This window comes from Meles meles, chromosome 8 (assembly GCF_922984935.1).
Source record: "Meles meles chromosome 8, mMelMel3.1 paternal haplotype, whole genome shotgun sequence".
In the NCBI taxonomy this organism is placed as follows: Eukaryota; Metazoa; Chordata; class Mammalia; order Carnivora; family Mustelidae; genus Meles; species Meles meles.
The window spans coordinates 44,511,940-44,535,077 of record NC_060073.1 but is presented as its reverse complement, the minus strand read 5'-3'; the positions used below and the strand labels follow the sequence as shown (position 1 = coordinate 44,535,077).

At 53.2% G+C, this 23,138-nt stretch overlaps 2 protein-coding genes across 8 annotated transcripts in view; one reads left to right on the top strand and one right to left on the bottom strand.

The window, feature by feature from the left end:
- KCNC1 (potassium voltage-gated channel subfamily C member 1) overlaps window positions 1-3,789 on the top strand; it is a 44,125-nt gene extending 40,336 nt beyond the window's left edge. Inside the window, exons 3-4 of the mRNA XM_046016022.1 lie at window positions 109-297; window positions 2,339-3,789. Of these exons, the coding sequence (XP_045871978.1) occupies window positions 109-297; window positions 2,339-2,403 (254 nt within the window). The 3' untranslated portion in view covers window positions 2,404-3,789. The remainder of the gene's footprint in view (window positions 1-108; window positions 298-2,338) is intronic.
- A 4,707-nt stretch (window positions 3,790-8,496) lies between these two features.
- SERGEF (secretion regulating guanine nucleotide exchange factor) overlaps window positions 8,497-23,138 on the bottom strand; it is a 219,057-nt gene continuing 204,415 nt past the window's right edge. For 6 of the 7 annotated variants that reach the window (XM_046016028.1, XM_046016030.1, XM_046016026.1 and 3 more), the window contains one exon: window positions 8,497-8,861. In XM_046016028.1, the coding sequence (XP_045871984.1) occupies window positions 8,518-8,861 (344 nt within the window). In that variant the 3' untranslated portion in view covers window positions 8,497-8,517. Of the gene's footprint in view, window positions 8,862-21,028; window positions 21,463-23,138 lie in introns of those variants that run through there. The other variant, XM_046016027.1, reaches the window with a different exon arrangement.

Here is a 23,138-nt window from a genome sequence, read left to right as displayed (position 1 = left end):
TGTCCTCAGGGACAGGCTGCCCTTTGCCAATGCCCCACCTCTGGCCTGTCCCCCTCCCCCACTAAACAGTTTTCAGTGTCTCAATAGCTTCTGCTTATATGTTTGAAGATTCCAAACTGAATGGGGAGGTGGCGAAGGCCGCGCTGGCGAACGAAGACTGCCCCCACATAGACCAGGCCCTCACTCCTGATGAGGGCCTGCCCTTTACTCGCTCGGGCACCCGCGAGAGATACGGACCCTGCTTCCTCTTATCAACCGGGGAGTACGCGTGCCCACCTGGTGGAGGAATGAGAAAGGGTATGTAGGGGAGGCGGGGGCACTCTGCATCAGCTGGGCCGCCTCGCGTTCCTGCAGGTGGGCGGGTGGGTGGTGGGGGAGGGGTGCTGAGGGGCAGGCAGGCACGCGGGGTGGGGGCAAGGAGCAGAAGGAGCCCTCCCAGGGTTGGTCTCTGGGGGTCCAAGTCCCTTTCTCCCAAGTGGGATGTCAGGCTGGCAGAGAGCACTTGAGGTCCCTGCAGCTGGGGTTGGAACTGAGCTGAGGGGTGGGAAGGGGTTTGGGGACAGGCTGGATGACCACGGGGCTGTGACCCTCAGGTAGGGTGTCACCTGGGGATGTGAGAGGAGCCTGGACTCCTCCAAGCTGCTCTGGGAGATAGCAGGTGAGACCAAGAAGGCCAAGTGAGCTCCCCTGTCCCTTGGCAACAGGGTGGGCCAGGCCTGGCCAGGACCCTGTGGGCTTAGCCACCCAAGGTCCATGTTCTGGAACAGCACCCTTTGAAGAGAGTCTGTAGGTCAGTGGGAGGGAGGCATGAAGACAGATGTGGCCTCAGAGCTCGAGGTGAGGCCAGTGTCACTGCAGAGATAAGATGTGTGCCCGTCAGAACGCCGCCAGCGGCAGGTAGAGAACTCGTGGAGAGAAGGTTAAGCAGGACTCTGCCCCCTTCCATCCTTGACCTTCCATCCTTGGTCATTTCCCCGGGTGTGTTTAGCGCCCCCTTGTGGTTGGTGAAGGTTGAGCCCCACAGTGACCTCTGTACGAGGTCTCCTTGTATCAGACCCTTATCTGAGGCTGCCCCCCAGCAAGGCAGAGTGGCGGGGGGTGGCGGGGGGAGACTTCTACTAGAGCTTGAGCTTGAGCTGGAGAGAAGCTTGAGGCGGGGGCCCAGAGCAACCTAGCTCCAGGCTTCGGGCATTGGCCTAAAAGGCAGAGGAAGCCATCCTGGGCCTGTCGGACTGGCTGGGCAGCTCATGCATGCCTGGGAGTGCCTCGCGGGCTCACTCGGGGTGCATGCTGACTGGAGTGGGCAGCTGGGCGGGAGAGATCGTGGGTTTTTCTAGAGCAAGAGTTGGTTAGCCTGTGGCCATTCACAACTGCTCCAGTATTTGAAGTGGTTCAACAATGCACCAGGAGAAAACACAGAATTCAAAGTCCAGGGCAAACCCAAACCCAGGAGAGGAGAGGCAGCCTACACTGAGATGGGGAAGTCCTTCTGGTCACTGGTGCTTAGTGGGCCCACCGGATCCAGGCTGGCCCCCGCTTCCTTGCCCTGCCTGGAGGTCCCTCGGACCCCAGTGCGGCCTATACAGCTGCCCGCATGGTGCTGCATGGGGGAGGGCTGCGGGCCTGGGGCAGGCACCTTCCGTGGATAGGCCCGATGCTCCCCTTCTCAACTTGCTTTTTCCTGGGGGGACGCTCTAGAATCCAAGGAGCAGGGGCGGCCAGGGGGAGGGAGGGGGAAGGCAGGGAGGTTTTGTGGCTGTGCTCTGCCCGGTAAGGTCTCCTGGGCAGCCTGTCTCCTTCACCTTGAACGGTGGCTCAGTCTGGGTGGCCTAAAAGAGCGGACAGGAAAGTCTCTTCGCTGTGCTTCCAGAAGCCCAGGGAGAGTGGGACAGAAGAAGCCCCACCTCCCTGTAGTGGCCAAGGGAGCCCAGCGGCAGCCACTGTCCACAGGCGGGACCCGCTCCCCAGTCCCACAGAAGCGGGGGTGCCAGTCTCTGGGAGGCACCGAGGGGGAAGTGCCCCCACCCACATCCACCCGGCCCTGTTCTCACGGAGTCGTGACAGCGCTGAGGACTTGCTTCTCTCTGGAGAATCGCAGTGCCTAAGCCACGTGCAGAGTAGGGAAGTTAGGGACCCGACACGGTCCCCAGGAGGGAGAAAGAGAGGCGCGCTGGGCCGGCTCACTGCATGGGAAAACCAAGCCAGCTGGAGAAGAATCTGCCTGCCTCTGCATGCGTCTGCTCTGTCTTTCCTCCTCCTTCCTTAAAAACTAAGTACCAAGCGGGATGGGAAAGCCGAGAAGAGAAGCTCAAGTGTTAATTGTATTCTTTACATACAGATCTTTGCAAAGAAAGCCCTGTCATTGCTAAGTATATGCCGACAGAGGCTGTGAGAGTGACTTGACCAGGCGGCTTGGCCGAGGACACTGGTGGCTATTAAGCATCTGGGTGGACCAGCAGCCCCTCCTCACCCTCGGACAGAGTAAATTCACGCCAATGCAGGTTTGCCGGACGAGTCCGAGTGGCCCAGGTCTTGTACTAGGACGGACGTAGCTTTTTCTACGGCCAAATGGTAACTGACCGTAGAGGATTTCTTTTCCTTCTTTTCTTTTTCTTTTTCTTTCCTTTCCTTTTCTTTTTCTTTTTTCTTTCTTTCTTTCTTTTTTTTTTTTTTTTTACATTTTATTTTATTCGGGGCGGGGGGTGGAGGGGTTCCTTAGCATGACTTGCATGAAGTTAAACAGAAAACCCAGCAAACCAAACCCACCAACCCTCCTGCAACTGTCATGATCACCCTAAACAACTACAACAACAAGAAAAAAAAAGCAAAAAGTCCTCTATTTTCTTTCCAAGCTCTTTACTTTGACACACGTTGCTGGAGCCAGACTGTATCAGCGTTTGGTAGAAACCTGTACGTTTCTGGGGGTGGGGGGGAGGGGTGGGGACTGGGAATGGATGGATGGCTTCCCTTTTTGTACACGAGCTCGAGAGTCAAGGTTCCCAAAAGGGCAGTCGGTCAGTCATCGGTCATATTGACCTCACCTTCATAGTTCATCTCTCATGCGGAAACCGAGAACTTTGCTCCAAGTAGAATTGTGGAAACGCGCACTGCTGCTTTCTTCCCTCTCTGTCTGGCATGCTTGTGACCCAGCGGACGTCTCCCCAAGACCCCTGACAGCGGCTAGTCTAGGTTGATTCTATCATCTTCTTGGTGTGTAGCTCCAGTGTGACCAGCTCCCATAACAAGTTGTTCATAGTAAATAATCAACACCGTGCGGATCTTCCGAGTGTTACTTTAAAACACCAAAATCAGGACCACGGGAGGGGCGGCCCCCCTCCACCTTTGTTAAGGCACAACCTGGCATTGTATGCAATTTAGTACTTCAGAGTAAAAAACTGCATGCCCAATGTGATGCAAAGCGATTCTAGCATGAAATAAATTTTGTATCATGGTTTCTGTATAGTCTAAAGCAGATTTGTTTTCCTGAAGCAATTGGAGGTTTGCAGAGACCCACTTCTGCATCTTGAATAAATATAGTATTTTCCCAACAGAAACAGAGGACAGTAGCTTGGCTTTGATCTGATTCTAAAATTAGTGGTGGGGTGGGGGGTGGGGAAGGATGATATTTTTGAAAAACACATGCTTGAGTTGAAAAAAAAAATGCAACATCTCGAGCTTTCACTGCAGCTCGCAACATTTCCTGGAAAGAGAGCAATGCTGCTTTAGCTCAACACCCTCCCCTCCTTGGGCCCTGGCCCTCCATAATAAAAAGCTGACTTTTGAGATGAAGCATGGATTCGGGTTTTTATTGCCTTGGGCAGGGTTGCGATGTGCCTATAATCAGGACTGCTGGGCTGGGCTGGGGTTAACCGAGGGGCTGGCTGTCCTCCTGCTGGGAAAAAGCAGGTTCTTCCTGTTTGGTGTGGGGAGGGAGACCGTTCTCAGAAGGCTTGGAGCAGACAAAGACTTGACCCTAAAAGGAGCGTGTCCTCTGGTGGGGTTCAGTGACGGGGAAACTTCTCTGCGAGTCATGCCATATTGACGAGTCCTTGAACCTGACCATGTCAGAGCTCCCAGCCCCTGTGTGGACATTAGCCACCCCCTCCCAGGGCATTTCATGCATCTGATGGTGGCAGAGGCAGGGGCCCGACTGACCGGTCTGGGTGCCCTACCCTGCCGCACCCCGCTGGGTCCAGTCCACCGGACCCCCTTACGGCACGCATCTCACTCAGCTGGGAGGCGTCTTAAAGGCGAGGAGTCCTCTCTCGGGGATCTGGATTTGTGCGGGTTGTTCACTTGGTTTCTCAAGGGGAATAGAGTAAGGACTGGGGTTCCAATTCTTTTTTTAATCCATTGGAGATTCTGGTAATGTTTGGGTGGAAAGTCCCTAATGGTCATGGCAGTCAGCCTTTGAGCATTTTATAGATGAGGAAGTGAGGTCTGCACAGGAGAATGGGTTTCCCAGGGCCACAACCAAGTGGGTATCAGTCTCCAAGGACTTCGGCTCCCTTGATGCCCCCAGCATGGCCCGGGTCAGCTGTCAGATGGGTGGCTGGGAGGCTGGAGGTGGGCGTGAATTCTCCTCCAGCAGTGACTTGCCCCCTCAGAGCCTTTGCCCGTGGGGCCCGGGAACCAAGGGCGCGGGGTCAGTGGAGCAATGAGTACAATAAGGCCCAAGGGGTCATGCAGCCAAAGAGCTGCCAAGTCACACTGTGTGCGTCACAGCCGTTCACAAGTATCGGGACGTGAGAGCCAAGCAGCCTCAGCGGCCGCAGGGAACACCATGTTCACCCTGCCTGGGAGTCAGCCTGGTTCCTCTGGTGGACCCAAGGGGGCTGAACACAGTCATTTGCAGTGCGGGTTTTCTGGGACGGAGTAGCTGATGGGGAAAGGAGACGAGCATACATTGAACGTCTGCTGAATGGGTGGGGTGGGGGGGTTCGTCTGGGAAGGAGCCCACAGTAATTCCACCTGCCCATTTTAGAGGCAAGAGGACAGGTGCAGAGAGGTAAAGGAAATGGCCTGGCGGCACACAGCTGGGGAAAGATGAAGGAAGGTTTTCACCCAGGTGGGCTGGCTCCAGGGCTCGGGTGAAGCCATCTCAAGCTAACTGGGGCCTTCTTGCGGCTAGAGCCCTGAACTGACAAGATCACTAGCATGGCTGGTCCTGAATCCCAGGGTGCTCAGGACCTGGCCTCCTGCCCTCCTTCATGAAGCGCCGCGGGCATAGGGAAGTGGCCACTTTACATGCTGCTCAGAACCTTCTACACATCTAGCCACCTCACTCTCCTGCTTGAACATCTGCCCTGCTCCCCCCCGCCCCCTCCCGTCCCACCACGTCCCACCTAATATGCTGACTGCCAATTCCCATCTGTTACTAAGTCTCTTTCTGTGGAAGTGGCAGGAGCCTGGGGTGGCGGGGGAAGGGGGCAAGCGGGGTAGGGGGTGGGGAGAGCACTTTCCTCTGAGCCCCGGGCCCGGATTCACCGTTGGAAGCACAGTCTCATGTAGTTTGGATTTTATGGCCTATTGGGGCCAAGATGGTGGGGGAATCAAGGGAAGAGGGGGTGCCTGTGGCCCGGGTGGGGGGATTGTGCGGCAGACAGGTGAGGGTGCGAACAGCCCACTAACACCTGGAACGTGGGGACCGCACAGTCACCGCAGACGCCAGGCGCAGGACATGTGAGCACACCGTTGGGCTCACACCCCTCTTCTGTTCCCTTCCTTCTTCTCACGCGGGAGGAACTTGGAGGCCCATCTACTTGGCCTATCAGAAAAGAAGTAATTTTTAAAAATGAGCAGGTATTTACTCCAGTTGCCTCCTAAGGCGCATTAGCTAACCGGGTGGAGGATACTGACCTTAAATTTCGACTGGTTAGAACGCACAACACAGTTCCCACACACGTGTAAGAGATGGACGGAGGCTAGGCGGGTGAGGGATCGGACCCCCTCGCTGAGCCTCCTCAGCCCTGGTGGCCCTAAGAGTGTGCTCCTCGGTTCCTTCGTCAACACTTAGTGGGCACTTCCTCTGTATCAGGGCCCGTCCTCGGTGAAGGTGTTCCAGAATCCACCAAGATTCGGTCCCTTGCTCTCAAGGAGCTCAGGATCTATTTGGAATGAGGGGCATGGACAGCTACAAGTGTGAGAGTGACCGCAGGAACCAAAGGGTCCGGAAAACATCTGGGCGACACTGTCGACAGCCCCCGGAGCTCCCGGGCACTCCTCAGGCCCCGTGGACAGGCTGGCAGAAAGCCGGCAGCTGCCGTAGGGAAGGCAGACGGAGGAAGTGGAGGGGACGGGACTGTGTGAGGTGTTGTCGAGTGCAGGGAGTCATTCACTCCCGCTTATGGGGATGGTCTGTGCCCCACAGGCTTGCCAGAACGGTCTGAGTCAGCTTCTGAGCCAGAGTCTGAAGCAGGCCTGCCCCTGTTCCAGGCTGGGAAGGAGCCCCGAGACGCTTCCTTCTTATGCCCACGGGGAGGGCCTCAGGAGAGGCACCAGGGCTCAGCAGAAGACTTAGAACTGGGGCTTCTTCCAGCCAGTGCTGACGGAGGCGGGAGGGAACCCTGGGCCACCACGCTGCGGGAGAGAGTGTGTTGGCTCCTTGTGAGCAGTAAGCCTGTCTTGGAGTATGGGCCTGAGTACTATCCCGGGTGGGACAGTTTTCTGGCCGATGCGTCTGATGCCGATCATTCGCCTATAGGCCTGGAGGTAGGGGGCGGCAGGAACTGTGGGCTTGCTCCAGGATGGGTCATCTCTGGGCCATGCAACTGCACCATCTTTGAGGGTGTGGGAGCCTTGGCAAGAGCAGCTCAGGTGCACAGAGATGGCCTTCCCATTGCGGAAGTGCCTAGAGGCCGTTCTAGCCTCTACTGGTTGTGGGAGGCGGGCACCCAAGGGCTATGCTGGCCAGGGCAGTGCTGGTTTCTAGGATACAATACCGGGAAAGGGCTCCATGCACTGGTGTTCAAGGGCCGCCAGTGGCTGTGGGTGGTCTCTAGGTTCAGACCTGGGGAGCTCAGGACTATCCTCATCCCCACTCCATGGAGCTGAACCCACTCTTGGTCCCAGGGGTGCCCCTCATCTGCCCCCTGGTTTAGCTCAAGGCTCTGGATGGGTCACATCCCACTCAGGACCCTGGGCCAGGAGTGAGGTATGTGACCCCTTTCCCTTTACAGGCCTCTGTTTCTCCAAATGAATAATGAAAATGTTGGATAAGACCAGTAGTTTCAAAACTTTCTCAAGGACCTCTTGTCAATTCTGCGTGAAGCCCAGTATATAATATAGATGAAAATAAAGCTGCTGTGAATAACGTGGAGGGTGGGGACCCGGACCTCTGTCCACATGGCTTTCCTTCACCTACAGCCCACCCAGGTGGCCACTGAATTATCAGGAGACGTCTATGGCTCTCACAAATGCACTTTGAAGGCCACTAGGCTAGAAGGTCATCTTGCTGGTTCTCTGCTCTGATGTCCTGGGGTTTTGTCACTTCCTACAGACTAGCCCTCACAGACCCAATCCTCTCCTGAGTCACAGAGGGAAGGTGGTGTGGAACAGGCCATGGACTGGGCTACCTAGCTAGCGACACTGCCACACAGTCGCCCAGGGAAAGCCATTTTCTGAGGCAGAGACACGGGCACTGTGCCCCCCCCCCCAAGCCACAGCTGCCACCTAGGGAGGCCTGGGGCCTGTGGTCTGGCCTGGTCCCCATTTTACCTGAAGGCCCTCCTCCTGCAGAGGCAAGGAGGACTGACAGGCAGACATCAGGGGTTGGGGTAGACTCCCCTGCCCATGCTGTGGCCCATCCCTCCTCATCGGAAACTACACAGCTTAGCTGTTAGTTATACAGACCAGGTCCAGGGTCCTGCCTGGCTCGGATGAAGACACTGATCTTCTGAGAGCTCGCTAGTCTAGATTCCCTTGTCCGTCCCAGGCGTCTCCTCTGTCAGGCCTTCCCAGGAGTTCTGCGTCTTCCTCCACTCTCTCATCTCCACTTCCTTCCAGCACACTGCCCCCCCACCCTGCCCGCACCCCCGGTCCAGAGGCTTCTCCTTTCTCCCTTCACCTAGTCACCAAGACAAGAACTGCTCCCTGTCTGGGCACCCACCTGCCTGACTCAGTCTCCTTGAACCAACAAACTAATGCTCCGGGCGCTGAGAATAGAAGGCTGGGGGACCGTAACCACCCCAGGGGATGGGGCTGGGCTTTCTGTCCCCACCAGGTGAAGACAGACTGGAGTCTCCTGTTTTCCATGTCCTTTGGCGATTCTAGTTTAAATGTCACTCAGAGACCTGACTCCCCAGCCAAGCAACCCACTTGGGTTCTTGTTATTGCTCTCAAGAGGATCCTTGTTCCCATCTGTCTGTGTCCTTGAACCCCAGACACTGGCCAGGTGGCCTCTCATCGCTCTGGCCCATGGTGAGCCCAACCAAGTGCCTCCACAGCACTTCTCAGGCCAACCCCACAAGCTGACCAAGCAATCCTCTGGGAACATACTGGGTGGGAAAAGTCACTTTATTAAAGGGCCTCCATCACAAGCCCCCCATTTCTGGACCTGCCAGAATGGCTTTGGGCAGAAGCTTCTGGTTGCCCTTCCTTCCAATTTCTCTCTTTGTCCATGGCTTCCTGAGATTCAGCATCCTCAGTGGCATCTGGGGAAGAGCCAGTGACCTTGGGGTGTTGGCCCAACTCAGGGAGGGCTGGCAGCTGGCAGAGGGCCAGGGAGTGGCCAGCCCCACAGCCCACGAGGAGTCCCAGTGACGATTGCAGAGCCTGCACGGGCTTCGGGGCCCAGACGTTGTCTTCGGAGCCATCCCCGCACATGCCATGCTCGTTCCAGCCCCAAGAGTAACACGTCCCTCCTGTGAAAGAGAGAGAGGACTGCTCTAGAAGAGGTTTGGAGAACAGGGCTGAACGCTCACGCTGGGGGCGCAGGGAGACCATAAATCCTGGTTTACACACAAGGAAACCAAAGCTCAACCATGCCTGGTGGCACCTCAGCACCCCTGCTTCCACGCTGCCCCCTCAGAGCAGTGTCTCCCACTCCCGCCAACCCACAACTGTCGCTGCCCCAAACCTGGCCCTCCTCCTTGGCCCTTCCCTCACTGTAACTTCCTCTACCACCGGCCCCGACCCACCACGATCCTAGACCTGCCAACTCTGCCTTCAGAAAGACTTTAAACCCTTCCACGTCCCCCATCTCCACTGCCATCCCCTGAGCCCGACACCATTCTCCCTCATGTGCAGCCATGCCAACAGCCGACAGACTAGCTGGGCCAGTCGCCACCCACCCCAACCTTCACAGAGCGTGTAGGTGATCTCGTGGTCACATCAGTACCCTGATCAAAAGTCTTCAGTGACTTCCCGTGTCCTTAACGGCCTTTCCTTGGCCCATGAGGCCCTGAGTGATCTGGTTCCCGACTACCTTGCTGGCGTCCCCTGATGCAACTCTCTCCCTCACCCGCTGCATTCCAGAACCCTGCCTTCTTTCACGTCGTTACACAGGCCTCACAGGGTCTTCCTTTCTCTTGAAGCCCTCTTTTTACTGGGCTCCAGACCTACTCATCCTTTATTTTATTTATTTTTTAAATTTTGTTTATTTATTTATTTATTTGACAGAGAGAGATCACAGGTAGGCAGAGAGGCAGGCAGAGAGAGAGGAGGAAGCAGGCTCCCCACTGAGCAGAGAGACCGATGCGGGGCTCGATCCCAGGATCCTGAGACCATGACCCGAGCCGAAGGCAGAGGCTTTAACCCACTGAGCCACCCAGGCGCCCCCTCCTCATCCTATAGATTCCAGTTAAATGTGGCTCTGCAGCCAGAGTCCCTGGCCACCCAGTTCAACTTGGATTCCTGTTATCACCCTTGGACTCTCCCCTCATGGGGGCCCTGGCATTCTGCAGTGAAGAGATAACTCGTGTGGTGATGTATGCGCTGTTCCCTCTCACTGGCCCGTCTGCTCTACAGGGATGGAAGGACAGGGTATGTTCTGTTCACTGCTGGATCCCTAGCCTAGTACACAGTTGGTGCTCAGTAAGGGCTCACGGATGGGGTAAAAGATTGAATGAACTGAGTCATACAGCCTGAGAGTCTCCAGGCCAGCATTCAAGCACAGATTTCTCCGACAGCCAGTGATGCTCACACCCCACCGTACACGCTCTTCCTAGCTTTTAGACCCTTCCCCAGGGCCAAACTCACTCATATTTTTCTATAGTCATTAAAAAAAATTTGTCCAGTTTATTAAACTAATACATCTTCATGACCAAATGGAAAATGACAAAACAGAAAATACGGATGGGTGTAAAGAAAAAGCAGACTTTGAGTCTTGCCGCTAGTATGAATATTTTAATCTCTTTCAAGACCTTAATTTGTGAAATTTGTAAATATTTGTGTATATGTTGTCCTGCTTTGTCCCTTACTATTATAACACAAATATTTCTCCACAGAACTGCAAATTATTCAAAAAGTAAATTTTAAAAAATTGTTTGAGGGGCACTTGGGTGGCTCAGTTGTTGGGCGTCTCTGCCTTCAGCTCAGGTCAGATCTCGGGGTCCTGGGATCTAGCCCTGCATCGGGCTCCCTGACAGGTGGGAAGCCTGCTTCTCCCTCTCCCACTCTCCTTGCTTGTGTTCTCTCTCTCACTGTGTCTCTCTCTGTCAAATAAATAAAATCTTTAAAAAAATTGTTTGAAATTTTGAAACAGTTCAATATCCAGAAAGGTACAAAAAATAATTTAAAAGAAAGACACATACTCCACCCAGACTTAGAACATTAGTCAACATTTTGTGTATCGGCTTCAAACCTTCCCTTAAAAAAAAAAATCAATCGTAAAGATACAGCATAACCCCCACCTCCCATTCTTGCCCTGTAGCCACTTCTCCCAGCAGAGACCCACTCTTTCGAAGCCGGTGTTCATTACTGGTGTGCTCGTTTTACACTTTCTACCTATATGTCCTTAAATACTATGCAATATTTTTAGTTTGTTTTAAAGACTTACATAAATAGTGTCATTGAGATATTTTTATGCTTGCTCCTCGCACTGAACATTGCTTTTTAAAATTTATCTGAGCCAATAGTTAGGGATCTGGCTCATTATTTCAACTATGCATAGTATCCCATTAGGTAGAAGTCAGATTTTACTTGTCCGTTTCCCTTCTGATGGACAGTTCTTTAATGAGAACTGTTATTTTATTACACAATATCATGTATAATGTACAGTCATATTCTACAAAAAGAGGAATATTGCTGCTATTATAAGCAGCACTACCATGAACGTTCTTGACCATGTCTCCTCGTACCAAATGGTGTTTGTGCAGGGCTGGTCCCTACAAGCGTGAGGGTGGTGGACGTGTTTGGATTTCGGTATGGCCTCACAGCTGTCCACAGCGGCTGTGGTCACGTCCAGCCCCATCAGCGATGGACCTGAATGCTTCCCTCTATCTTTGCCTCTAAACTCTTGCTATTCTGCTGAGTACGATGAATGACTCTGCGGTTCCCTGACTCCTAGCGAGAGGGATTGTCACTCCGCATATCCCTCTTCTTATGAAGGGCCTCTGTTTTTCTCTTTGTTTGCCTTTTTCTAACAGATTTGTACGTTTTCTTTGTGTATTCTTTTATTTACACAATTCTCCCCTGTGCTGTGCATTCCAAGTGTCTTCTCCCACAAGTCCAAGGTCTGTCTCTTCACTTTGCTTATGGTATCTTTTGTTAAACAAATTCCTTTAAAATGACCATCTAATTGCATATTGTGGAGATTCAACAGTTTCCTTAAACTGTATTCAATTATCAGACGCATAGGTTGTTTCTAATTTTTCATTATTTGGAATAATCTTCCTATGAACATCATCGCATGTGAATCTCTGTCTAACTAATTGCTTTCTCAAATTAGATTAGAATGGGCATTCCTCACCAAGTGGCATGGACATTTTTGAGATTCCTGAGGGCTGTTCTGAGTGCTTCCACAGTACTTTCTCAGAAAGGTCACCCAAATACAACCAAGTCTACCTGCGGAAGTCTCCCTTTCACTCCAGCATGGCCCGTATTTATGGCTTATTATAACATTTAGAAATCTGCTCTGATTTGAAGACAGAAAAGCATCTCATTGTTTTTATTGGTACTTTACTGCCATTGAAACTGAAAAATAATTCTTATGTTTCTCAGATATTTGTATTTCCTCTTTTGTGTATTATCTGCTTCATATCTTTTTTCTGTTTGGTACAGAAGGCTTTCTGATCCGAGTATTAGGCCCAAGGGCCAGATGGTCTTGGTTCAAATCCCAGCTCTTCCATTTATTAGCTGAGTGACCTTGGGCAAGTTACTTAGCATCTCTGTGCCTCAGTTCATTTCATCTGTTAAATGGGGACAATAGTACTGGTACAATAAAGTTGTTTACAAGAATTAAATCAGTAAGTATGTATAAAGTACTTAAGACGGTGCCCAGTAAGTAGTAGTATATAAATATTTGTTATTGTTCTTGGTTAAGAACCTTCTTGTTTTAAAGATTGTTAATTCTTTCTCTGCCATATCCAGCATAAAATTTTTTTTCTCAGTTTGACTTAAAGTTTTGTTTTGGGTCTTTTGATATAAAACATAAGCTTTATCCTTCTTTGTAGTAAAATTCACTGATCTTCTATAATTTCTTCTACTGCTTCTAAGAACTGAAAGCCCATCCCTATCCTATCAGGAAATACTCTTTTTTGATTTTTCAATAACTTGATTTTTTTTTTTAATCCTTACATTTCACTCTTTATCCACTGAAAAATCTGTTTCACTGACCACTTTTTCACAAGGGGAGGCTGGCTGGCCCGGGACTACCCTTCCTCTTCCTTCCCCCTAGTAGGAAGGCAATCACTGGCCAAAAGCTTGGGTTTGGGGAAACACAGATGTCTCCCTGTTTGGCCCACGAGTGAGGAAATGCACGCAGAGAGGATGGGCCCCGGGCTGCGGCTCCTGCAGCGACCAGTACTCTCTGCCAGGTTGGTGTGAGGCCCGAGTCGGGAAAGTGGAAAAGGCTCGGTACCTTGGGGCCTCGCTCGGCACCTGGTGTGGGCTCAGTGCCCGGCCCCGGCGAGCAGCAGCAGCTGACGGTCAGCAGGAATGGGGGCAGAGCGGGCTCACCAGCAGGATGCGGCCCACCGGGCGGCTGGCAGGTCCCTCCCCTCCCACCAAAGGAAACTCATTCTGAAGGGGCCGGGGCAGCCAGAGGCCTGGAGCCAGGACTTTCATGCCCACTGGGTCGAGAAGGCTGGCTGAGGACCAGAAATTTCCTCCCCCAGTACCTCCAAAGAAGCCTACTTGAAGTTAGGTGTTTTCTATTCTTCCTCTCTTTTAATTCAAACAACCCCGTGGGGCCGCCGCGTCTTACAGACTCTCCTCGTTTCATAGTGGTCGACGCAGAGGCGCCAGAAACCAGGCCAAATGGCTCCAGAATCGGAGCCGACTCTGCAGAGGATACACCAGCCCTTGCCAAATTCATTCTAGAAAGGCGGATGGTAAGTATTTTAGGTTTGAGAGCCTCATTTGGTTTCTGTTGCATATTCTTATTACAACCCTTTCAAAACCCTTCTTGGCTTGCAAGGCCATCCAAAACGGGCGCCAGGTCAGATGTGGCCTGCGGGTCACCCTCTGTCAGCCCATGGCATACCTGCAGGACATGCATTATTTGCTGTGGGCTGCGCTGTGCTGTCCTGGGTCCCACAGTCCCAAACACCTGTGTGATCACAGTGCCTCTGTCCCCATCTCTGTCCCATCCCCAGTGCTGCTGGGGGTGGGACTGCACAAGGAGACACACACAATGCCCCAGCATGGTGCCTGACACTTGGTGACAGTTCATGGCCATGTATGAAGCAGACCATGGGGAATGGAGGAAAAGGCAAGAAAGGCCATGCTAGGGTCCAACGGCACAGAGAGCGAGGGGCACCAGCAGACGGGAAGGCCTGGGGTGGAAGGACCAGCTTAGAGTTTCTGAACAAACTCCCTATGGGACAAAAACCAGACTGCTGACTTTGAAAGTGAAAGATTAGCTATGCCCTGAACAGAAGACACCTTTAAGTTCTGAGCCCCTCCAGCATTTTAGGATGGGTTCCCATATCCCTCTCCAGCCTCAGCGAGATGCTACCGTAAGGGATGCTACATGTCACTTCATGAAGAAGTGACAGGAAGGAGAACGGCCTACAGTAGGCCTTTCCCTAAGCTAACTGGAATGTGAACACCCAGTTTTTAAGACAGGTAGGTTCCAGGATGCTCCCTCGGCCGCAGGCCTGGCACTGCCCAGGTCCTGCGGCTGCTGAAATCCACCTGATTGATCCAGATCTGCTTTATTGGCCCCGAGGCACATAGCTGGGCCTTGGGTGGAAAGACCAAGTTACTGGGGGATTCCCTAGTCTCTTAAGAGTTCAGACCCTCAGCTGATGGGGCTCAATGGACTTGGCCCAAGCCGGGCTGTGACAAGGGATGGGCTTGTGACCCACCACACTTGCGTCAGCCGAACAGCCCTGCGGGCAGCGGAACCTAGGGACTGGCAGGGTCCTGGCACAGGCCGGACACAGTACTCAAATCTGTTCAGGCCTTGTGGCACCTGCCTGAGCTTCTTGGCAACCTGGGTCCTTACAGAGCCTTATGGTGCTGGGATTATAGCCCAATGCTAGGAAGGAGGTCACATTTCTGCTGGAGGGCCTTGCCGAAGAGGAGCAAACCCCTGAGCATGTGTGACCAGGTATGAGTGGGAAAGCTTCATTCCGAACCACACAGTGAAGACTACATTTCCCAACTTCTCTTGCAGCTGGGTATGGCCAATGAGATGTAGGCCAGAAGGTTCTGCAAGAGCTCATGGCACCCAGCCTTCAAAGAGGGATGGCATGCCCCTAGAATCCATGACTCCCAAATCTTAGGCTCACTCACTAGGGCCAAACCATGTAAAATGTAAAAAAAAATCACTGAATGCTTAGTATGCCAGGCCCTGTGATAAACACTCAGCTCACTGAATCCCCCCCAAAAGACTGTGAGATACAATCTAACATTATCCCCATTTTCCAGAGGGATGGCACGAACCATGCAAGGTGACACAGCTGGTAAGAAGCAGAGCTGGATTTGAACCTGGGCAGTGCGACCCCGGGGCCTCTTCTGTTAGTATACTGTCCTCTCCGGCAAAAACCTTGCTTCCCAGGTAATTAAGGAAAGGCACAGGGTGACAGCCTACCTGTGTGGGGACAAGGGCAGCGGCAGAGGCAAGCGCTGCTGCTGGTGAGAGGAGCACTCTGCCGAGCAGCACAAACGCACTGAGCCCTTGCGAGCGCTGAGGCCCAAGGCCTGAGGAGGCCATGCGGGTCCTGCCCCGCTGGCCTCTGGTGGGGTAAGGAAGGGAGGGAGCAATGCGGACAAAAATTCTGGCAACTAATGGCTCACCTTGTCCCCTGTCAAAGACCTCCCAAAGCCCTAGAGCAGCAGGAGGGGCTGCTCTTCTGTCATTCCAGGCAGAGGGAGACAGGACGGATGAGGTCTGAGTACCCTTACGGAGAAGGCTCTGGAATCAGGAAGCTGGTAAATGTCAGTGTGGCCACGGCTGGCTGGGAGCTGCGTAAATCCGGGGAAAACGTCTGAGTGTCCAGCCACCAAGCTCAAGCGGATCCCACCTCATTGGCGGTCACTGCTGGGGTGCTCCCTAAGGTCCTGCTGGGGGAGCAAGGAATGGCATGTGAAGAACCCAGGATGCAGGCCTGCTGAAGGGTTTCAGGTGTAGGTGGTGACTTGAGGATAGAAAGGAGTTCAGGTCCTCACCCTCTCTTGCCCGGAAAACTTTTTCAGTTACTTTATCCTTTGCGCAGAGGCAGCTGGCCCCGTGTGGACTAGCTCCTGTGGACAGCCTCCCATCTCCCACCACCAAGGAGCCCGGAAGCAGTACTCTTAGCTGGCTCTCTAGGCCCTCTGTGGTCTCGGCTATGTCACTCCTCTTCCCAAGGCTCTGCTCGAGCCCCGCGGGCTTGCTGCTGCTCCCTGCATCCCCCAGGCCTTTCACACTGTCATGAATTGGCTCACACGAGCCCGTTTATTGCATCCTGTAGGCATGTCTTCTGCTGAGGCCCCGTGCTGGACAGAAGGCCTAGAAGAGGAAAATTCTGTTTCTGCCTCTGGGCTCCCAGGCCACTGGGGAAAATGGCCATGAGAAAACAGGATGATGGGACCAATGGCCTGTGTTTGCAGGGAACCACGCACAACAGTGTTCCCTGCAGCACTGTTTGCAATGACGAAAGACTGGGTGTCAGGGAGGGGAGGCAAAATAGTCATCAATAGAGGAGGGTTTAAAGAAACTATGATTCGACCCTACTACCGAGCTACTATGCAGCTATGGCCTGACATGAAAAATCTCTAAGACATTTTAAAGAGAAAATCAGTTGCAGAACAATAGAGAATACGATTCAATCTATGCAGACCCCCTACACATTTCTAGATGTACAGATCTTGAAGAATACATCCCCAATGTAGAACAATCTGGAGAAAGGAGAGAAGAAATGGGGGCAGGGGAAGGGTGACAAAGATTTTGTCATTTCTGAAAATACTTTAAAAAGTAGTAACAAAGGATGATGATGATTTTTAAAAAACCAACAGTATTTCTAAGGGACAGAGGTAGCATAGAGGAGAGGATGACATGCTCTGCTGGGGAGAGGAGATGGGTGTCATTGGAAGTTCCAGAAGTTCATTCTTGGCTAGGTTTTGAAGGATGAGTAGGAGTTCACCAGTCTTAAATAGAGGGTACCCACTGAAATTTGCCCACTCTGCATTCTTTTCATTGATCCCAAAGGCATCCTGTTTTGCTGCAGAAGTGAATGAGGCTGGGTGTCGGGCTGGGTCCCACTGGGCTGTGGGAAGACTGTTAATTTCACTTCCTCTAGCTCCTAAACCACCCGGAAGCCTCTAAGCATATGCACCACACCCCTCCTGGTTCTACAGGTAATTATATTTGCACTCGGCTCTCTACTCTGGGAACTGGGATATGAGTGGGGTACTGAGAACAGGGCACACTCATCCAACAGCCCTCAGGCACACGGGACAGGCAATCGGGATACAGCTACTGAGGGGAAGAGAGTACATGTGGCCCTTTCCCCTGCCCACAGTCTGTCTGGAGAGCAGCAGAGAGGCACATACACAGAACGCTGAAATCGGGTGCCATCAACCCCAGTCCCATGCCTGCTTGCTTGCCTTTATTCCCTGGTCCGTGGCCAGAGCCGCCACCTGGCCACAGTCCCTAAGAACAGAAAGCTGCAAGTCTCTGTCCCTGCTCACACTGCCCAGAAGAGGGGCAGCTCCTACACAGAGTGGCCATGAGAATGGCCTTGAGGACAATGGCCCCACCAGGCCCAGCTGAGGAAAGAGGCAGGGGCAGTGCAGGGCCCTTCCAATAATTAGTCTATCCATCACTCTCCAGGGCCAAGGATGCCCTGAGGCAGGAGCTGAGGCAGCAGGAAGAAGCCATTCCAGAATCAGAAAGTGGGGCTGTTTGCCCACAGAATCACTCTGGAGATGTTCTGGGATTTTGGCCTGAATTGCCTCAGGGAAGGCTGTCAGTGGAAGCAGTCTGGCCTAGGGGGCCTTCTAGACCAGGATCCACGCAGCACTGTGAATGCACTGAGAAGATGCGGGTGAAGGCTGAGGGTGAGGAGGAGGAGGGCGGGGTGTCCACATGTAAGTAAAGATGAGGGCTTGTGGAAGAAGGGATTTAAGGAGATAATGTTCAAAACCCGGCCAGAACCCGGCCACTTCTCGCCGCCCCATTACCTCACAATGGAACCCCGTGAGGGCTTCATACTTGTCTCTCTGCTGCCTCTCTTTCCTCTCACTGTCTGTCCTCCACACAGAGCCTGAGTGATCCTATTAAAACCTAAGTCAGACACGGCACTGCTCTGCTCAGAATCCTCCAGTGTGTTCTCCGCTTACTCAGATAAACAAAAGCACCGTCTCTGACCTCAAGTCCCATGTGTTCTACCCTGCTGGCATCACGATAGCTACACTGACTTCTTGCTCCTCAAGCAGTATTGCCTCAGGGCCTTTGCACTTGCAGTTCCTGCTGTCTGGAATGCCCTTGACACTGATAACCACAGGTTCACTCCCTCACGCTGCTCAGGTATGTGTTCAAATGTCACCTTATCTGAAAGGCCCTCCCTGACAACTCTATGTGAAATGGCTATCTATACCCCTCTCCATCCCTGTCTCATCTGCTTTATTTTTGTTCACATTTTTACTGTTGGTTTACTGTCTATCTCTCCTGATCAGAAAACAGCTCTTTGAAAAAGCAGGGACTCAGTTTTGTACACTGTGAAATCCTGGCACCTAAACAGTGCTTAGCATACATTAGTACTTAAAAAATAATTACCTGTTGTGGGATTGAACCAACGAACAGATGAACAAATGAATGCATGAACAGCTAGCAAGAGCACGGAGCTGCCTTGTTCTCTCCTGGAGGGCCAAGAGAGTCTGTGAAGTGGGGAGGGAGGAGATGCCATGGGCAGACCGATTTCAGCTCACTATCAGGAAGAAGGCTGGTATGGCCGGGAGGCCACCCAGGAGAGCAGCAGGTGGCCTGCCGCTGGAAGTGCCAAGCCCCTGGCTGGCACGGGCCCTCCCACAGTGGGCAGAGTGTAGATGAGACACATCAAAAGTCCTTCTGACCGTGGAGAGCGTGTGTGGTGGTGTGGGTGGGTGTGGACATGTATGAGAGAAGGGAGGAAGGGGGAGGCCAAAGGGCAGAGTAGGGGCCTACTCATCCGGGCTCCAGGGCTTCAGGCTGGCTCCCTCATAGCACACAGACGAATGGCCTTGGTTCAGATGATAAACAGAAATGTGTTGAATTTCTGGGTTTGCCCTCACAGGTCTCACTTTGAGGCTGCAAGGCTGGGGGCTACTTGAGAACCTCTTTTAAAACTCCATATCCCCGGGGGCGCCTGGGTGGCTCAGTGGGTTAAAGCCTCTGCCTTCAGCTCAGGTCATGATCCCAGGATCCTGGGATCGAGCCCCACATCGGGCTCTCTGCTCTGCAGGGAGCCTGCTTTCTCCTCTTTCTGCCTGCCTCTCTCTCTGCCTACTTGTAATCTCTGTCTGTCAAATAAATAAATAAAATCTTAAAAACAAAACAAAAAACTCCATATCCCCAAAGTTGCCCAGTTCTTCGTCAATCTGGCCCATTACCTAAGAGGAAACTGAGGCCCAGAGTGGGGGTCCTCGCCTCTGCACCTTCCCACTGCCCTCCACATGGGATGGTCGGGGCAGCCCAGTGAGGGAGGTTTGGGATCAACACTGTGTAGGAGAGAAAACGGAGACTGGGAGAGGTTCGGAGACAGCTAACCCAGGAGAGGCAGAGGCCTGCCTTGCCGCCGTCCCCCAGGCTCCCCGGAGCAGGAGGTGCTGGGCTGCTGGGGGTACATTTCCCCAGTCACCTGTGCAGAGAGCGTGCCGTGGCACGCGGCGCGGTGGCCCCACTGGGGGGCTATTCTTAGACCTGGGGAGCTAGGCATGATGGATTTAGAACTTACGAGGTGGAAACGTGTTGGCCTGTTTTATAAACAACTGAAATCCTCCCCACAGACTGTCTTTCTGAATTCTGTGTCCTCTGTGGAACTGCTGGCTCTCGGCGCTTCCTGGCTGCACCGGGAAAGGGAACAGAGAGGGCAACTAAGCCAGTTGGGGGCCTACTATGGCTGCATACAGAGCTGGGGCTTTGGCACAACCCCTCCCACTTGGCAGTACTGCCCTGGGAAGATGGTACTGTGATCACACTCTGTGGAGGGAGAGATGCTGGAATGAGCAGGCCTGGTGTGCAGCCTGGTCCTGTCAGCGGGTCTGGCCCTGGTGGGTGGAACGTTAAGGGTGCTGGAGTTCAGTTCCTTCACGTGTTGCCAGGGGCTCTCCTATCATCTAAGCTTTCTTCGCCAGAGGTGACGTATCAGCCCCCGTACACCCTGGTGGCCTGTCCTCCCCGCCAGCCAAGGACCCTGCTCTCCGTACATTCCGGGGTTGCCATCACCCCTCTCTGAGCATGTCCCCAGACTTGGCTAAGGGCTCCGGGGACCACGCGCCCCGCTGGCCATATACTTGGTCCAGGAGGTCGCCCCTGTCAGTGTGGTCTGAGGTCACATTAGCTGTACCGGAGTCCAGGTCCTCTGCCTCTTGCTGAGCCCACAGCCCACAGGAAGGCTCCTAAACCAGGCACAAGAAGCTGTGCTGTCAGGGCCTGGCCTGGCCTGCGTGCTGCTGTTCTGGGCCTGGCCAGAGCTTTCAAGTTGTCTCCATGAATTATCACCTTATTAAATGAAAACAGCGATCCCTGAGGGGCTCCCACGGAGGGGTGGGGGCACAGATGCAGCTCTGGGACCAGGGGCTCTGGGACTCTTGCCATTTCCGGAAGCTGGTCACCGACAGAGCGTCTCTAATCTGTGCTCCCTGTGCCTGCTTGGGAATCATCAGTGTGCAGGCGAGAAGGCTGGGGCTTAGAGCAGCAGCGGGGGTGGGGGTGAGGGGAGGAGGTCTGTTCTGGAACCCAGAGCCAGGGCCAGAAGAACCCACATGCAGATCAGAAGATTAGGGCAGATCAGAAGTGAGTAACTGCTGGATAACACAATCACTCACTAAAAGCCTACTGAGTGTCCTCTCTGTGTTTGCTGCTGCACCCAGCTCAGTCCAATGCTCTTGGCCCACAGCGAACAGCCCTCAGACAGCGTGGTGCCCAGGTCTGTGGCACCTGGAAGAGCGGTGGCCGGTTCCTCAGAGGGATCATACCCTTTGGGAAAGAGAGTCTGGCTCTTATTTACCTTTCCTGTTCCAGATGGTAAATTTTTACTGAACTTTAAGACAGTCAAAGAAAGAAAGAAAGAAAAGGAAGGAAGGAAATATAATAGTACAAAATAGTGAAAAAGCTAAAGGATTAATCCTTTTTATTTACCTTATTTTTTTCCTTTTAAGAAAACTTTATTTTTTAGAGCAGTTTCAGGTTCACAGAAAAACTGCGCACAAAGTACAGAAGGTTCCCCGTCCCCACGCGTTCACAGCATCGCCACCATCAGCGTCCCGCAGCTGAGCGGTACACTTCGTCACAGTCAACGAGCCTCCCCTGACACATCGTTATGGCCCAGAGCCCACGGTTTACATCCGAGGCCCCTCCTGGTGTTGTGGTACGTTCCGTGGGTTTAGACAAATGCCCAACGGCATGTACCCACCATTATAGCGGCAGACAGGGCAGTTCCACCGCCCTTCGTCCTCTGTGCTCCACCTGCTTATCTACAGTTTTATCCATCAGAGTGAACACGTGAGCTGAGGAAGAAGAGTTCAAGGGCACCCGAAGGTTCACGCAGGGCTCTAGTGGGAGGAGTAGAGCAGTAATAAGACATGGGGCCCCGTCCTCCAGGGGCGACAGTCTCGCAGGGGAGCGGCAAGCAAGGAGACACACACGGATCAACAGGACGCAGCTCGTGAGAAGAGCTGTGAAGACAGAATGGAACGGCACGATTAGCAGCACAGGTGGTCAGGAGTCCCCTCCAGTGAGGCGGCCCCTGAGCTGTGACCTGGAGGCTGAGAGGGAGCCAGCCACGCAGGCACGTGGGGGAAGAGGTCTCCAGGCCAAGGCAATGATAAACACCAAGTCCTGAAGGGGCACATCCTGCCAGTTCCAGGAGCGGCTGCGTGGGGCCCCAGGAAGCTGGGGTGAGGTGGGCCTGGGGAGGGAAGGGGGGCCTGCTGAGGGGTGAGGAGTTTATTTTGAGAATGCTGAGAAGCCACCAGAGCGTTTTAAGCAGGGAGTGATAAGACCTGACTTATGTGTGAAAAGGCTGCTCTGTGAAAGGCCAAGCAGGGAGATGTTCAGGAGGCTCCCGCAGCACAGGGGACGGCAGGAGGGGGAGCGGCTGAGCGGGCTGGGGCGGTGGGAACAGACAGATTTACTCTACTTTGATAGCAGGGTGTCTAGGACCTGCTGATGGACAGACACAGGGAGTGAATGTAGGGGGGCTCACTATAGCAGTGCTACCTATGAGGTCCAGCAGCCTGGGGGAAGGGAGGGCCAGGCTTGGTGAGAAAACCTGAGAGTTCTGTTCTGGACATTTTAAGGTAGACGTGCCTGTTAGACATGAATGAGTGAATGAATGAATGAGTGAATGAATGAATGAATACCTGCCCCACAGACAGGCTTCTGGCAAGCCTAAGAGATTATGCACCCGAGTGAGAACTGAGAAAGCATGGGAATGACCAGCATAGGCGCTCCCAGGTGAGCAGCGGCAGCTCTGGAGGTAACGGTGTGCTTCTGACTCTATGGGGCCTTTGTTCAGGGCTCAGTTTCAATGCGACTTTCTCAGAGAACTTTCCCTGACCACTTAACCCTACCTCCTGTCCCCTCATACTACTTTCTTTTCCTTCCTGGCATGTAATACCCCATCATATATTTACTCGTCTCTCTATCAGAATGAAAAAGTTCATGAGAGCAAAAATTCCATTTTGTTCAATTGCTGCGGCCCCAGCACTGAGAATAGTTACAGATATATAAAAGGCGCTCAATAAATAATCATTTTAGGAATGGATGGGTGTCACCTTCCCCAGAAGAAGCTCATTTCCTTGAGAGGACAGCCCAGTCAAAGAGCTGGGCAGGCCACCCTGGGGGTCACCAACCCAGAGGGAGGGGGTAGGGGTAGGCGGAGGGGGAAGTCAGGGCAGCCTGTGTTGAAGGCACATGCAGTCTGTAGTTGTGGGGAAGGGATATTACAGCTAACGATTGGCCAGACTCAACCTCTGGCTCTCTCGTCCCAGCCTGGCCCAGTCTGTCCCAGCTCTTTGAATAAGCACCCACCGTAGCCCCCTGCAGGCAGACCCCTGCTCCCCCAGGCCGGGAAGAGCCCGCTGGGCAGCATGCATCTCCGAGTTGTCACTGGATGGGCTGGAGACTTTGGAAACACTGTTGCCCCTGAGCAGCTAGGGAGCCAGACAGGTTTGGCTAGGATGCTGCCTGTCACCTGCTGTGTAGATCTGAGCCTTGGTTTCTTCATCTGTAAATAAGGACAATCATCTTTCCTTTACCATTGTTTTTTTTTCCTGAATGAACATGGAGAGCGCCCAGCCCAGAGTCCTGTGATCCTGTGATATACGCCTGGTTGACACTTGTTCCCTCC